A 14,959-nucleotide genomic window follows, 5' to 3' on the forward strand; every position below is an offset into this window, starting at 1 on the left:
TGCAGTCTCAAGAGAACTCTGCCTGCGGATTTGAAATCTGTTTTGAGGCCTCTTGGATCTTTTGAAGCCGGAGACCTAACACATCTTTCGCGGGCCAGGAGGTGAGTCTGCTGGTTCCCAATTCGGGTTTTCGGCTTCCTGACTTCAGTCGGTCAGGGGCTGCTAACATCCTGAGAGCCCGTTGGGCTTAGGCCGTTAGAGGCCCACGATCCCATCGACGCGGGAGGCCGCCAGGAACTCTTTTATCAGGCAAGCCCTCGGGGATAATAAGGACAGACTTTCCGAACCCCGGGGCGCGGCTCGCTCCACCTTACGCACCCTATGCCCCACCCTCTCTTCTGACTCCGCTTCGGCTTTTGCCTCCCCTCCGCTAGGCGCAACTCAGCCGGCCCCTCAAGGGGAGCCCGTTTTAGAAGGACGCGGTCGGACACCCCTACAGGGTTAACAGCGATGGAGCCGAGACCCAGCCGGGCCCTGCAGCGGACCTCACTCTCCCGCAGACGGGCTGCGCGGTGCCTCCTGGGAGTTGTAGTCTGCACAGCAGTGTGAGAATGCCGCGGTGGCTGCTGGGAGATGTAGTGCGTGGGTGGAGCTCAAAGTTCCAGCGCGGCCGCTGAGTCTCCCCTGGGGAGTGGGCGGCTGCTGCTTTCCTCTCAGGCCGGGGTCGTCAGATGAGAGCTAATCCCAGAGGAACCCAACACAGGCCACCACCTGTATAAGGCTCGATGTCGCAGTTAAGCTTAACTTAAGCTCGACTCAAGATAAACTTCTAGGGGTCTGAGGAGAAGCAGGGCAACCTCTCTGGCTTAATCCGACTGCGCTCTCCAAGAGAAGAAAGTGAAAGACACTCCGCCCTGGCTAGGAGGACGCGCTTTTTTTCTTCACCCTTTTGTTCTTTCCCTCCGTGGCTTTTGGCCTCTTGACTGGCCTTTGTACGACAGAGTGGAACTCCAACTCCCGACAGGCCACGGGGACGGGCGCAGGCGTGCTAAAGGGGCTCTGCCGGGCTAGGAGAGGCGGGCCTAATACTCGGCATCTAATTGGCAGAGCGCTTTGGGAGCTTCGCTCGCTGATTGGCCGAGGCAGCTGCCGGAAAGGGCCCAGCCTCGACATGGAGGAGCAGAGGCGTTCTGTGGGCTGGGCTGAGCCTCCTCCCTGAGAGAGCGTCGGCTTGACCCCCGGGTCCGGGAGGGACCGAGCCAGGGGGTTGTCTTATTAAATTCTGGCAGCTTCCACCCCTTGGTGGCGGAGACACAGAGGGCGGGTCGAGTTTGAGGGTCAGGGAGGAGAGTGACCCGGCCCGGGTTCAGGGCCCTCCCCACCCGCCTGGGCGGCCAGAACTCCAGCCCTGGGGAGTGGGCAGGGCCTGTTTCTGTGCCTCACGCCCTGCTTTTCGCCTCCTTTAGCGCTGTCTGCTAGCTGCTTTTCCTGCTCTCTCTCCTGGGAGGCGAATCCTTGAGCCCGAGATGGCAGCCACCCTGCTCATGGCTGGGTCCCAGGTAAGCCGGGGGTGGCTTCTTGGACCCTGCCTATGCTTAACCACCTCGTCCCCGCGTTTCTTTGCTCTGCAAATCCCTGTGGGAAATTCCCTGGGATTAGTAATTCGCTTGCTTTGCCATTCTGCCTCCAGAGATCCAGTATCAGGGCAGTATAGCCACAAACAAGCATTTATTGAACACCTGCTGTTTGCCTTTCAATACTAGGGAGACAAAGATGGATGGAATGTGCCCTCCCTGTTTGGTCACAATCTGTAGGAAGACAGATGCATCCGGTTAGCCATGAGACTAGCGTGATAAAAGCACTATTTTCTGTAGGAGCAAGGTGCTGTGGGAACCAATAAGTGGGAGTATTCTCTCTGAGGTGAGGGAGGGAGGAGTGGAGCAGAGCAGCGGAATGGGCGGGGGGGGGCGGGGAGCGGGGGGGGCGGGCACTGACGAACAGCTGGTGCTTGAACAGGGTTTTAAGGAATAGTAGGATTTCACTAGTCCGAGGAAGATATTCCAAGAAAAGAGGATCGTTGTAGGTAAAGGTATGGAATGATGTAGATGCTCCATGTGTCCGGCCATGGGACCAAAGCAATCTGCTCATAAATTGCTCTCTCCTGAACCACATCTCTTTGTTGCTTACTTATTTCTCCTTTGGACTCTACATATCAGACCTAACGCCTTTTGCCTTCTCAACAATTCCAGCCATGTCTCTCATTTCAAGAAGAAAAATTGGTACTAACTTCCTAGATACCAAGTATTGAGGAAGCAATGTGTGATTTCAGGCACCTGTGACATTTGAAGATATGGCCATGTACCTCACCCGCGAAGAATGGAGACCTCTGGACCCTACACAAAGGGACATTTACAGGGACGTTATGCAGGAGAATTATGGAAATGTTGTCTCATTAGGTAAGAATTCTCTGTCTTTCTCCACCCCACGTTTTTTGAGACTATCAAAAATGCCTTAGCTCTTTCAACACAAACTAGTTACTTGATTTTTAAAGCACCTAATTGGATTTTGGCGTGGGCTGAGCCCTCAGGCAGCTCTTTGAGTGAGGGAATATCAAGGTCATACCGTCTAGGATGAAAGATTGTTTCTGCCCATTTTAGAAACACTCAAGATTTCTTGCGCCCTGAATCATTTGCCATTCTCCAGCCTGTTTGTACAGATCACTGACCAAACAGGTCTGACATAATGGTACTTGCCAGGTTATAAATGCCCCTGTAAATGGTGCTTTTACTAGAAGATGAAGGAGTGCTGACCGAGGTTGACAGGAGGGCAAAAGCCACCTTTTTGTGTTTGTTTTGGCTTCAGAGCCCTAGCTTTGCCTCAGGTCCTTTATTTATCCAGAGTAGGTAGTTGTCTAGAGATGTTTCAGAGTTGATCATAGATTTTGAGTGTGTCAGATGCTCTTCCAGGAGAATCCTGAACTAAATGAGATCACAAATTCTATTAAAGAGGGAAGCTAATTTACTTTAATGGCCTGCAAACCTGTCGTTTCTCTGAGATACCCTTTTGTCTGGGTGCAACTAGAATAAACTGTTCTGGAGCCGAACAGTCTTTTGACTCACTTTGTCTCCTGTTAGGACTTGACAGAAGTTAGCAACCATGTATGGTTCACTAGGTTATCTGCCATTCATTAGGATTATTTCTTTTTCTGAAAGCTTTATCCCCATAGCTTTTAACAAACAAATGGCAACTCTGAAGGGTTTCCTATTTAACCTGGACTCACTCTGATGTCTCAGCTTTCATGGGTCCTTCCTTTAGAAATGCAGCTAGAAATGACGCTATCTACCCAGATCTGTTGTAGTCAGGAACCCAAGTATTCCACTTAATCCAACAAAAACAAGAAATGAGAATCTTAAAGAAATGTGAATGTATATGTCAGTTGTCCACCCCAAGGAATGCTTGTTGGAAAGATGGAAACATGGAAGCACCAAAAAAAAAAAAAAAGCAAGTTTCTTGCCCAGATAAGTTTGGGAATAGGTTAAATAATGTTTACAAGACTTCTTTACCTTCAGACTCCTCAGAACCTATAATCTGATATCAGGGCATTTTGAATTTCTGAGAAGAGGATGTTGTATGTACCATTTACCAAACTAATTTATCCATGGACCTTTTTCCCCCAGAATACCTAGTAACCTCTTTCTAAAAAGTGTACCAAGAGACACAACTTGGAAACGTAGTGACTAGTAGAAAGTTTCTTATACCTAGTGACTTTGTGTATTCTGATTTTCTTTTAAAGTCTTTACCTAGTCAATGCCAAGAGTATTCTGAGCCAGGCATCTTTTTTGCCTTCTCCAACTGTCTCACTTCTGTTTACATTAAAAGGCCAGTGAGGGGGACTTCCCTGGCAGTCCAGTGCTTAAGACTGTGTTCTTCCAATGCAGAGGGTGTGGGTTCAATTCCTGACTGGGGAACTAAGATCCCAAAAGCTGCATGGTGAGGCAGGAGGAAAAAAAAGTACAAAAAAAAGCCACTGAAAAGTAGCAAGTAACATTTGGCAGTCATTTTTCTTGTCAAGTGAGACTTGATATAGATTGATAAAAATCTGTTTTTCTCCATGCTAACCCAGTAAGTCCATTTTTTCCCCTAGTAGGTGCTTAGTATATACTAAATAATGCTAACGATGAAGACTTGACAAATTAAGAACATATAATATATACACACATGCAAAATATCTAGGCTCTTGGCTTTTAGAAGTTCTAATTTAGAGTCTTTCATATTTTCGTATATATATATATATTTATTTATTTATTTGGCTGTACTGGGTCTTAGTTGTGGCACACGGTTTTAGTGACAGCATGTGGGATCTAGTTCCCTAACCAGGGATCGAACCCTGGCCCCCTGCATTAGGAGCGTGAAGTCTTAGCCACTGGACCACTAGGGAAGTCCCTAGAATCTTTTATATTTTCTATTTCTGGTTTTCTTCTTTTGAAATACCAGGAATGTATATAATTTGAATAAAGAACCATTAACTGTAGTGATACAAAGCATTAACTTTTATCAGACACCTGGATTTGTATCTTAGCTTCACCATTTACTACTTTGTAACCGTTTGTGAACCACTTCTGTGGACCTTGGATTTCTCATTCATAAAGTAGAAATCATCATGATGCCCGGAGGAGGCAATGGCACCCCACTCCAGTACTCTTGCCTGGAAAATCCCATGGATGGAGGAGCCTGGTGGGCTGCAGTCTATGGGGTCGCTAAGAGTCAGACACGACTGAGCAACTTCACTTTCACTTTTCACTTTCACGCATTGGAGAAGGAAATGACAACCCACTCCAGTGTTCTTGCCTGGAGAATCCCAGGGATGGGGGAGCCTGGTGGGCTGCCGTAAATGGGATCGCACAGAGTTGGACACAACTGAAGCGACTTAGCAGCAGCAGCAGCATTATGATGTCTGGTGCTCAAGCTGGTTGAGGTAATTCACATAAAGAACTTAGCACAATGCCCAGCACACAGTAGATCATTTTTGTGTGTGTTTACCAATAATATTCTTTACCCTTTATTACAGATTTTGAAATCAGGAGTGAAAACGAGGTGAATCCAAAGCAAGAGATTAGTGAAGATGTAGAATTTGAGGCTGCATCTGAAAGACCTGTTGGTAATACTGAGGAAAATCCTGAAAGTGAAGAGGCCTTTGACAACAGGGATAGATCAGAAAGACAGTGGGGAGATTTAACGGCAGAAGAGTGGGTAAGCTATCCTCTCCAACAAGTTACAGATCTGCTTGTCCACAAAGAAGTCCACACAAGCATCCGATATCATATATGTTCTCATTGTGGAAAGGCCTTTAGTCAGATCTCAGACCTTAATCGGCATCAGAAAACCCACACGGGTGACAGACCCTATAAGTGTTATGAATGTGGGAAGGGCTTCAGTCGAAGTTCCCACCTTATTCAACATCAAAGAACACACACTGGGGAGAGGCCCTATGACTGTAATGAATGTGGGAAAAGTTTTGGAAGAAGCTCTCACCTCATTCAGCATCAGACAATACACACTGGAGAAAAGCCTCACAAATGTAATGAGTGTGGGAAGAGTTTCTGCCGGCTGTCTCACCTCATCCAGCACCAAAGGACCCACAGTGGGGAAAAACCCTACGAGTGTGAGGAGTGTGGGAAAAGCTTCAGCCGGAGCTCTCACCTAGCTCAGCACCAGAGGACCCACACAGGTGAGAAGCCTTATGAATGTAACGAATGCGGGCGAGGCTTCAGTGAGAGATCTGATCTCATCAAACACTATCGTGTCCACACGGGGGAGAGACCCTACAAGTGTGATGAGTGTGGGAAGAATTTCAGTCAGAACTCTGACCTCGTGCGCCATCGCAGAGCTCACACAGGGGAAAAGCCGTACCACTGTAATGAATGTGGGGAGAATTTCAGCCGCATCTCACACTTGGTTCAGCACCAGAGAACCCACACTGGGGAAAAGCCATATGAATGTAATGCCTGTGGGAAAAGCTTCAGCCGGAGCTCTCACCTCATCACACACCAGAAAATTCACACTGGAGAGAAGCCCTACGAGTGCAACGAGTGTTGGCGAAGCTTTGGTGAAAGGTCGGACCTGATTAAACACCAGAGAACCCACACAGGAGAGAAACCATATGAGTGTGTGCAGTGTGGAAAAGGATTCACCCAGAGCTCCAACCTCATCACACATCAAAGAGTTCATACGGGAGAAAAGCCTTACGAATGTACAGAATGTGAGAAGAGTTTCAGCCGGAGCTCAGCTCTTATTAAACATAAGAGAGTGCACACTGACTAAGTCCTGTAATTATGACTGGGAAATGATTCATTTGAAGGTACAATTGCATTTGATATCAAAGAGCTCTCTCAAGACTGAAGCTTCTCTTACTATACTGACTTTCTTTGCTGTGGGTTGCCATTTAAAACATCACAGAAGACAAGCCACTTGAAATTCTGACCCATGGCTTTGGGAATATTATTCCCTCTTCCAAAATAGTGATTTGTATTCACCCAATACTAACGAATTATTTCATCAAAATCAAATAACTGGAGATCTGAAGACCAGGTGATAAATGCTGGTAAATGCTCAGGCCTGGAAATGGAGTAAATCTTTCAAAGTAGTTTCTCTCATCCTTGACCCAAAGAGCTATACTAGGAGAAATGTTGAACTGTGATAGAGTGGTCACAGCTGCTTTGGAACAAAACAACCAGAGACTTTACCTGAATTGCCACACCTATTCACTCACCATCATAGTAGCTGGGCACACACATCTTCCCTTCAAAGGGCTTTCTCCTTGAGTTGCTCATGCATTTGTATCTTTCTATCTTCCTGAGAGCAGGATTCTGCACGGTGAAGGCAATGATCATTACTTTTCCCCTCATTGTTTCTAATTAACTTTTTTTAAAGCTTTCCTCTTTGTGAAAGCTAACTGAAGATTCAGATTGAAAGGAAAAATGAGACACAGATTTGGGGACCAAGGACTCATCCGCAGTGGTGATTTTAGCAAGAGATGCCCACTGTTGTTATTGCCATTGATCAGAATTTATGAATTTTCTTTGGGGATCACTGTAGGGAATATTGTAGGGAAAATCTTCAAGGAAAGGTAGGACCATAAGTGATGGTGGAGTGTAAGGAGCAAGTGGAATTGACTGGGGAAGGAAGCATAGAGTTCCTTCCCAAGGAATCAGGTTATTTCTGTATTCTTTCCCCTCTACCCTTTAAGATCAATTCTCCCTATACTGCTAACTCTAGGATTTGATAAGGGCCACATCCCAGTGTTTATCTTAGCTTGCATAAGGGCATGTGTATGTACAGTGAAACGTGTATTCTTTTGTTTTTTCCAATAGCAGAAACTGAATTCACACTGAATTAGCATGCTCTTGGGTGATATTGATCATGTGACAGAAAAACTGACATAACTCCAATGTGAGAAATGTCCTTTTGTTCATTCTTTATGAAAAAAATTTAAACACTAGTGCTCTTGTGTGCACTCTCCTGAAAGATCTCTATAGAACCAAGCACTTGTTTATATGTATTAGTCTGTTGGAGATAATTACCAAATAGGTTGATTGTCCTAGTCTCAGACTGAATGATCTCTTTGCCCTAGTCACAAGGAATTAATAAACCTAGATAGGAATGTATTTCCATTCTCTCAGCTTACAAATTTAAGTGGTTTATGTCAGTGTTGACCCAATTTAAGCCAGTAATGTCAGTTCTCCTTATCTCAGCTCAAATAGGAATTAAGAAATATCCTGAATGTTGATGCTTATCCAAGCATTTGGGGGTGGGGGTGGGAGGGAATCGATGTCCAGGAATGGGGGCTAGAGTAAGGAATATTTTGTTTTGAGTCTGCCCCAAATACTGTGCTTTATTGTGAGTGTTGTAACATTTGAAAAACTTTTGCCATAACTCTTTGGGACTTGGTGTTAAAAGAGCCAGTGGTCTTTCCTGGGTCGTGTACTATAGTGATTTCCTGTGACCCACTGCCCTGCAGGTCTGCATCCTTTGCAATAACACAACCTCAGACGTAACAATGAAATAATCCACGAAGTAGATGTCTTTCTGTTGGCACTCCTATTTAAATACAGAATTGGGCAGGGAGCATGTTCTTTGTTCTATACGAAATCTAGCTGTGGATATTCATATTTTAATTGTTGAATGACTTACATGTTCTTGATGACTAAACTCAAACGTGTCTTTTCCCCATATCAGTGTTGCTGATGGTTTTAATGAATATCAAACTTCTGTTGTTTCTGTGAGCCGCTAGGGGCATTAGCTTCAGAGTGGCCAGAAAAGACATCATCTCCATGACCTAACTGTATTTTACCTGCTTTTCCTTCCCTATTCTCCTGCCTTATCCCTAGCCTGTTCCTTCTGCTGCTTTTGGTTTCTAAGTGCCCCAGCCTTCTCTCCAGACATGCACACTCCAGTTGGGAAGTTAAAAGGGCAGAGGGCCAGACCAGCTCTATCTCCTCTCTTGCTGCCAGTTGTTGCCCATTTGCTGCGTTGAACTCTGTGTAAAGTTATGCATCAGTCTCTCTTTGCTAAAGCTTTCTGCATGCCTTCTGCTCCCAAGTCTCTGGCTGCTTCTGCACATACCCTGAGCACATCGTGCCTGTTTTCTATGATTGTGGACAGTGAGTGAACAAGTTAAGTATGTAGCACAGTTTTCCTTCTGGTATTGGTCACAGTTATACTAGTGTCTGTCTACATCTGTATTATTCTAACAATATTCTGTAATTAAAAGTAAAATTTTTAAAATCAAAAAGCGAAGAATTATGTTAGTAATTCAGCACCAATTCACAAAATAGCTTTTCATTGGATTCATTAAAATTGGGCACAATTGGTTTTTTATATTGCTGCCTTTGTACAGATGTTCTTGTGGGAATCTGGGAAGTGTCTTCACATATTGGTCAGCCTTTTGGATATTGCCGTATTTGGGGGAGATGCAAAAACCTTGGCATTTCCTATGAAGATTAGGCTGATGGCAAACAACATGGAAATATTTGGTATGGGTAACTCATTAACTTTGGGGAAGGAAAACAAAAGCAAAAAAAAAAACAAAAAGGAAAAAATGAGGGGAGGCCATATTGCTTTAAGAAGATATTTTTGGGTATCTGTTAGTACTAAAACAGTTTCTACTAAATTAGTATTAGGATCCCAGAACAGAGAGATGTCTTAAAAATGGTCAGAGGCTCTCAATTCATGACAGAATTTCACAGTCTGCCTAAGGCAGTGATTATTTTCTAGTAGGTTGTGGCCACAATCTTCAAATTTCTTACAAGTAATTTTATCTTGGGGAGCCTTTTTTCTTTTTTTAATGGAAGACCAATTTAGACAGAGGTAGGGAGTAGAAGTGCTTTAAACTGGGGGAAAATACAAATGTGAAAGAAAAATTTTAATTTACCCTATAACCAAGACTTGAAAGAGATTTTATAAATTATCAGACTTTTTTTGGAGGGGGGAGGTGGTGGTGGTAAGGGGCTGTGCCACATGGCTTGTGGGATCTTACTTCCCCAACCAGGGATGAAACCTGTGCCCTTGGCAGTGAAAGCTCAGAATCTAACCACTGGATCTCCAGGCAGTTGGCATAAACATTTCTTAAAACTTTTTTTCTCCTTCCTACATGTTCAGCATTTTTTATTTCCGGAAAGGAAAGTTCAAGGAAAATGGTGGAGAAATTGACCTGGCACTTCTCCTTCAGGGTATTTAATATGTTAATATTTCACCACTATTCTAATAGGGGCAGATTTCCTTCTCTGAATTTTCTCTAGGTGGCTAGCCCTTGGTTAGGGCTGTGCTTCCAGGCCATTAGGACTCCACTGAGTCCATTGAAATGATAATTTGTTAAATGGTTCCATAGTGTTTCAAAGGTTAGTGTTCCTGCTGAAAAAGGAGTTCCTGTGCCTCAGGAGAAACTTACTCTTTGAAGCATTGGTTAGATACCCATCTCTGTACAGTAGAGGAGCAGCCGACTGGGACCTCCTTATCTCTAGGAGACTTTAAGATAAAAAGGTTGTTAGTGAAAAACAATAGAGTAAAATGGCTTGAAGAAAATGACCCTGTAATGACCTAAAATGGTTTCAAGGTGAATCTCATTGTATTTATCTGTTTTCCTAAATGGTTCATATGCAAAGTCTGTATCATTTTTACCTTCTTCAAAGCTGCTTTTGTTTTTCCCTTTGGGAGAGACTGAGGCTGGTGATGTCAGAATCTCACTTTGAATTTCATAGCATCCCCTGTGGCTGCCTTGTAGACATCACTTGGAAATTAGCCAGGCAGACCTGAAACTGAATCTACCACTTTGTTCTATCACCACCATCACCTTTCACTTGCTTCTTCTGTACTTCCAGACTCAGTCATGGTCTAGTCATCCATGCTAGAAACTTATATTTCATATTTGAAAACTACTCCTTAAGCCACTATTCCAAAAGCAATCATAAAAATCAGTTGCATAGTTAGTCTTCCAGTCATTATCTTAGTCATAGTCATAAGTTGCTCAGTCGTGTCCAACTCTTTGCGACCCTATGACTGTAAACTACCAGGCTCCTCCATCCATGGGATTTTCCAGGCAAGAATACTGGAGTGGGTTGCCCTTTCCTTCTCCAGGAGATCTTCCCAACCCAGGGATTGAACCCAGGTCTCCCACATTGTAGGCAGACGCTTTACCGTCTGAGCCACCAGGGAAGTCCTGTCATTACCTTGCCACCTCCTAAATATTTCTCAGATCTATCTACCTGCTTTCTCTATTGCCCTCACTTATCATGTAACCTTGGGCAAGTTACTTAGCTTTTCTGTTCCTTGGATTTCCCATCTGTAAAGTGGTGGGTAATTATACCTACCTCACAGAATGGGTCCGGAAGATCCGCTGGAGAAGGAAATGGCAATCCACTCCAGTACTATTGCCTGGAAAATCCCATGAACAGAGGAGCCTGATAGGTTACAGTCCATGGGGTCGCAAAGAGTTGGACATGACTAAGAGACAGAATTGCAAAGATTAAATGAAATAATAGAGCTCAAAATATTAGTTGCAATTATTTAGACCATCCCCAAGCCACATCCTGCTTACTGAAACAACCTCTTAATGAGTCTCCTCTATTTTCAACCTCCTTCCAACTGTTCTCCCTAGCAGCAGCTAGAATGATCTTTCTGAAGGGCAAACCCATTCTTGCCATTCTTCTGCGCAAAACTTTCTCATGCTTTCCATTGCCAGTGGCACCATGTGTAATGTGTGAGGAAGTGAACAAGACCTGGCCTCTGCTGCCTTCCCGAGCTGTGGTTCTCTGCGCTTTCCCTGCACTTGCAGCACTCTCCAAGCTGCCTCTCCTTCTCTCCACTCTTCTGGTCAGCTTCTCCTCCTCCTGCAGGTCTCCATGCCTGGCTTGTTCCAGGGAACCTTTCCTGATCCCACAAGACTGAATCAGGTGTTCCTGTTCAGTGTTCCCTGGGTTTATCCCAGTCAAAGCACTTTATTCCTGTTTTGTAAATGCCTGTTTACTTCTTTGTCTCCTCCACTAGATTCTGATATCCTCCAAGAAATCACTGTGTGTTGCTCACCATTGTATCTTCAGTCCCTAGCAAATGTTTGACTGAGAATAGGGAGGCAACAAACATGTGTTGGATAAATGAAAGGAGTTGATGTATCAATTTCATTCCCTTTAGTGGGACTGGTGACTTCATTTCTGATTTTTCACTACACAGTTCAGTTCAGTTCAGTCTCTCAGTCGTGTCCGACTCTTTGCGACCCCATGAATCGCAGCACGCCAGGCCTCCCTGTCCATCACCAACTCCCAGAGTTCACTCAGACTCACATCCATCAAGTCCGTGATGCCATCCAGCCATCTCATCCTCCGTTGTCCCCTTCTCCTCCTGCCCCCAATCCCTCCCAGCATCAGAGTCTTTTCCAATGAGTCAACTCTTCGCATGAAGTGGCCAAAGTACTGGAGTTTCAGCTTTAGCATCATTCCTTCCAAAGAAATCCCAGGGTTGATCTCCTTCAAAATGGACTGGTTGGATCTCCTTTCAGTCCAAGGGACCCTCAAGAGTCTTCTCCAACACCACAGTTCAAAAGCATCAATTCTTCGGCGCTCAGCCTTCTTCATAGTCCAACTCTCACATCCATACATGACCACAGGAAAAACCATAGCCTTGACTAGACGGACCTTAGTCGGCAGAGTAATGTCTCTGCTTTTGAATATGCTATCTAAGTTGGTCATAACTTTTCTTCCAAAGAGTAAGCGTCTTTTAATTTCATGGCTGCAATCACCATCTGCAGTGATTTTGGAGCCCAAAAAATAAAGTCTGCCACTGTTTCCACTGTTTCCCCATCTATTTCCCATGAAGTGATGGGACCGGATGCCATGATCTTAGTTTTCTGAATGTTGAGCTTTAAGCAAACTTTTTCACTCTCCTCTTTCACTTTCACTGAGAGGCTTTTTAGCGCCTCTTCACTTTCTGCCATAAGAGTGGTGTCATCTGCATATCTGAGGTTATTGATATTTCTCCCGGCAATCTTGATTCCAGCTTGTGTTTCTTCCAGTCCAGCGTTTCTCATGATGTACTCTGCATAAAAGTTAAATAAGCAGTGTGACAATATACAGCCTTGACGTACTCCTTTTCCTATTTGGAACCAGTGTGTTCCAGAAAAACGTCTATTTCTGCTTTATTGACTATGCCAAAGCCTTTGACTGTGTGGATCACAATAAACTGTGGAAAATTCTTCAAGAGATGGGAATACCAGACCACCTAACCTGCCTCTTGAGAAACCTGTATGCAGGTCAGGAAGCAACAGTTAGAACTGGACATGGAACAACAGACTGGTTCCAAATAGGAAAAGGAGTACATCAAGGCTGTATATTGTCACCCTGCTTATTCACTACACAAGCCACTCATAAAAGAAAGTCTGTAGAAACGGGAGGTATTCTGTCATTGCATGTCTGGTGGGGCCTCACGCAAGAGGAAAAAAGGCTCCCAGAGGCTATGTGGTCCTCCCAAGGTAAAATGAGGATAAAATCACCTACTCTTGAAGCGTCAGTATTTGATGAATCATTGTCATCTTTGGAGGGTTATCTAGGATTAGACATTATGGCAACTTTGGTAAAATGTTGCAAGGCAAGCTCTCGATACAGGGAGCTTGGGCAGGATTCTAAACTCCCAACTGTAGATTTGGCTATTGGTCAACCTCTGAATTCTCCAAGCTGATAATTCTCCAAATTGAGCATTATAAACCAATAGTTGTTGATATTTTGAGAAGGATCCAGATTCCTTTAAGAATCTAATGAAAGTTTTGACTTTTTTTTTTTTTTTTTTTGAGAGTTCTTTATATATTTTGGATACAGGACTTCCCTGGTGGCTCAGGCAGTAAAGCGTCTGTCTACAATACGGGAGACCTGGGTTTGATCCCTGGGTCGGGAAGATCCCCTGGAGAAGGAAATGGCAATCCAGTCCAGTACGATTACCTGCAAAATTCCATGGACAGAGGAGCTTGGTAGGCTACAGTCCATGGGGTCGCAAAGAGTCGGACACGACTGAGCGACTTCACTTTCCTTTATAAAATACATGATTTGCAAATATTTCTTCTAGTCTTTGACTTTTCATTACCATAACAACGTCTTTCAAAGAACCAACGTTTCACATTTTGATGAAGTCCTGTGTTCTAATAGGATTTTTACCCACGATTTCCTTTTCTAAGTCTCTGTATTGATAGTTCTCAAGTTACAAGACTCAATCTTTGTTTTTTAGATGAGGGAGGAAAGAAGCATGCTTTCTAGGTTGCACCTTCATTTGGTTATATCCACTCTATTGGAATTTGGGTTTTAGCCCAGGAGAAGGCAATGGCAACCCACTCCAGTACTCTTGCCTGGAAAATCCCATGGACGGAGGAGCCTGGTAGGCTGCAGTCCATGGGGTTTCGAAGAGTAGGACACGACTGAGCGACTTCACTTTCACTTTTCACTTTCATGGAGAAGGAAATGGCAATCCACTCCAGTGTTCTTGCCTGGAGAATCCCAGGGATGGGGGAGCCTGGTCGGCTGCTGTCTATGGAGTCGCACGGAGTCAGACGACTGAGGTGATTTAGCAGCAGCAGCAATACTGCCATTATACCAGAGCAACAGGGCCATCTTTCTGAGCCCTGTATGTTAAAGGGTCCTCCAGTTGTACCTTTCCCCGTGGGAGCAGAGGAACATGCCATCTAGAGCTTATACTCCTGCCTCACCTTCTAGATCACCAACTTCAGTTATCTAGGACGTGGACTCCTTTGCCCTGACAGCTCACTTCAAGCCTCTTCCCCAGTCCTAGTCCCAACCTCCAGGCACACAATGAATCGTTTTCACCAGTGACTTATTAGGAGTCAGAACCTATGATATCCAGATTTCTGAGGTGAGTAATTTGTTGGATGGATGAGTTTGATGTGAGTGGAACCCAGGCACACAAAGAGGAGAAATCTGGTCAGGGTACAAAGGATAGAAGTTAATTCATTTAATAAAAACTTGTTGAGCACCAACAGTATACTTGGTATAGGACTGAATGAGATGAAGGCTCTGCCCTTATTGAACTTGTATTCTGTAGGGGAGACGGACAAAGGCATACATAACATCAGGTGATAACAAATGCAGTAAATAAAAATAAGGGAAGTGGTGTGAAGAGGGACTGCTATTTTAGAGAAGATAGTCAAGACTCTCTAAAGTGGTGACATTAGAGCAGAGTTCCGAAGGTGTCAGGATATCTGGAGGAAAGTGTTTTAAGTTCTTAATTTACTAAAGAGCAAATGTGAGGGGCTGAGGCAGCGGTTGGCATGCTGGAGGAATAACGCCAGGTTGGGGTGGGTGGAGCTCAGTGAGGAAGGGGGCAAATGATGGGAGATAAAAACCATTTTTAGAGACTAGTTGTGGAGTTCAAAGAACATCCAAACACACTCACATGCCCAGCAGGTAGTTGAGAATATGAGTTCAGAGCTTAGGACCCAAAAGGGGCAGGCAGGTAAGTAGGAATAGTG

General features: G+C 44.5%; 1 protein-coding gene across 2 annotated transcripts; it reads left to right on the forward strand.

Moving 5' to 3' along the window:
* Positions 1 to 477: 477 nt before the first annotated feature.
* On the forward strand, positions 478 to 6,338 carry ZNF436 (zinc finger protein 436). 2 transcript variants are annotated; one of them, XM_052635740.1, is made up of 4 exons: positions 478 to 545; positions 1,407 to 1,499; positions 2,270 to 2,396; positions 5,009 to 6,338. In XM_052635740.1, the coding sequence occupies exons 2-4, from the start codon at positions 1,467 to 1,469 to the stop codon at positions 6,259 to 6,261; spliced, it is 1,413 nt and encodes a 470-aa protein (XP_052491700.1). In that variant the 5' UTR covers positions 478 to 545; positions 1,407 to 1,466; the 3' UTR covers positions 6,262 to 6,338. The 2 variants fall into 2 exon arrangements, with proteins under 2 accessions (XP_052491700.1, XP_052491699.1); XM_052635739.1 differs by lacking the exon at positions 478 to 545 and adding an exon at positions 1,148 to 1,206.
* The last annotated feature ends 8,621 nt before the right edge of the window (positions 6,339 to 14,959 follow it).

Source organism: Budorcas taxicolor, chromosome 2, assembly GCF_023091745.1.
Source record: "Budorcas taxicolor isolate Tak-1 chromosome 2, Takin1.1, whole genome shotgun sequence".
NCBI classification, from domain to species: Eukaryota; Metazoa; Chordata; class Mammalia; order Artiodactyla; family Bovidae; genus Budorcas; species Budorcas taxicolor.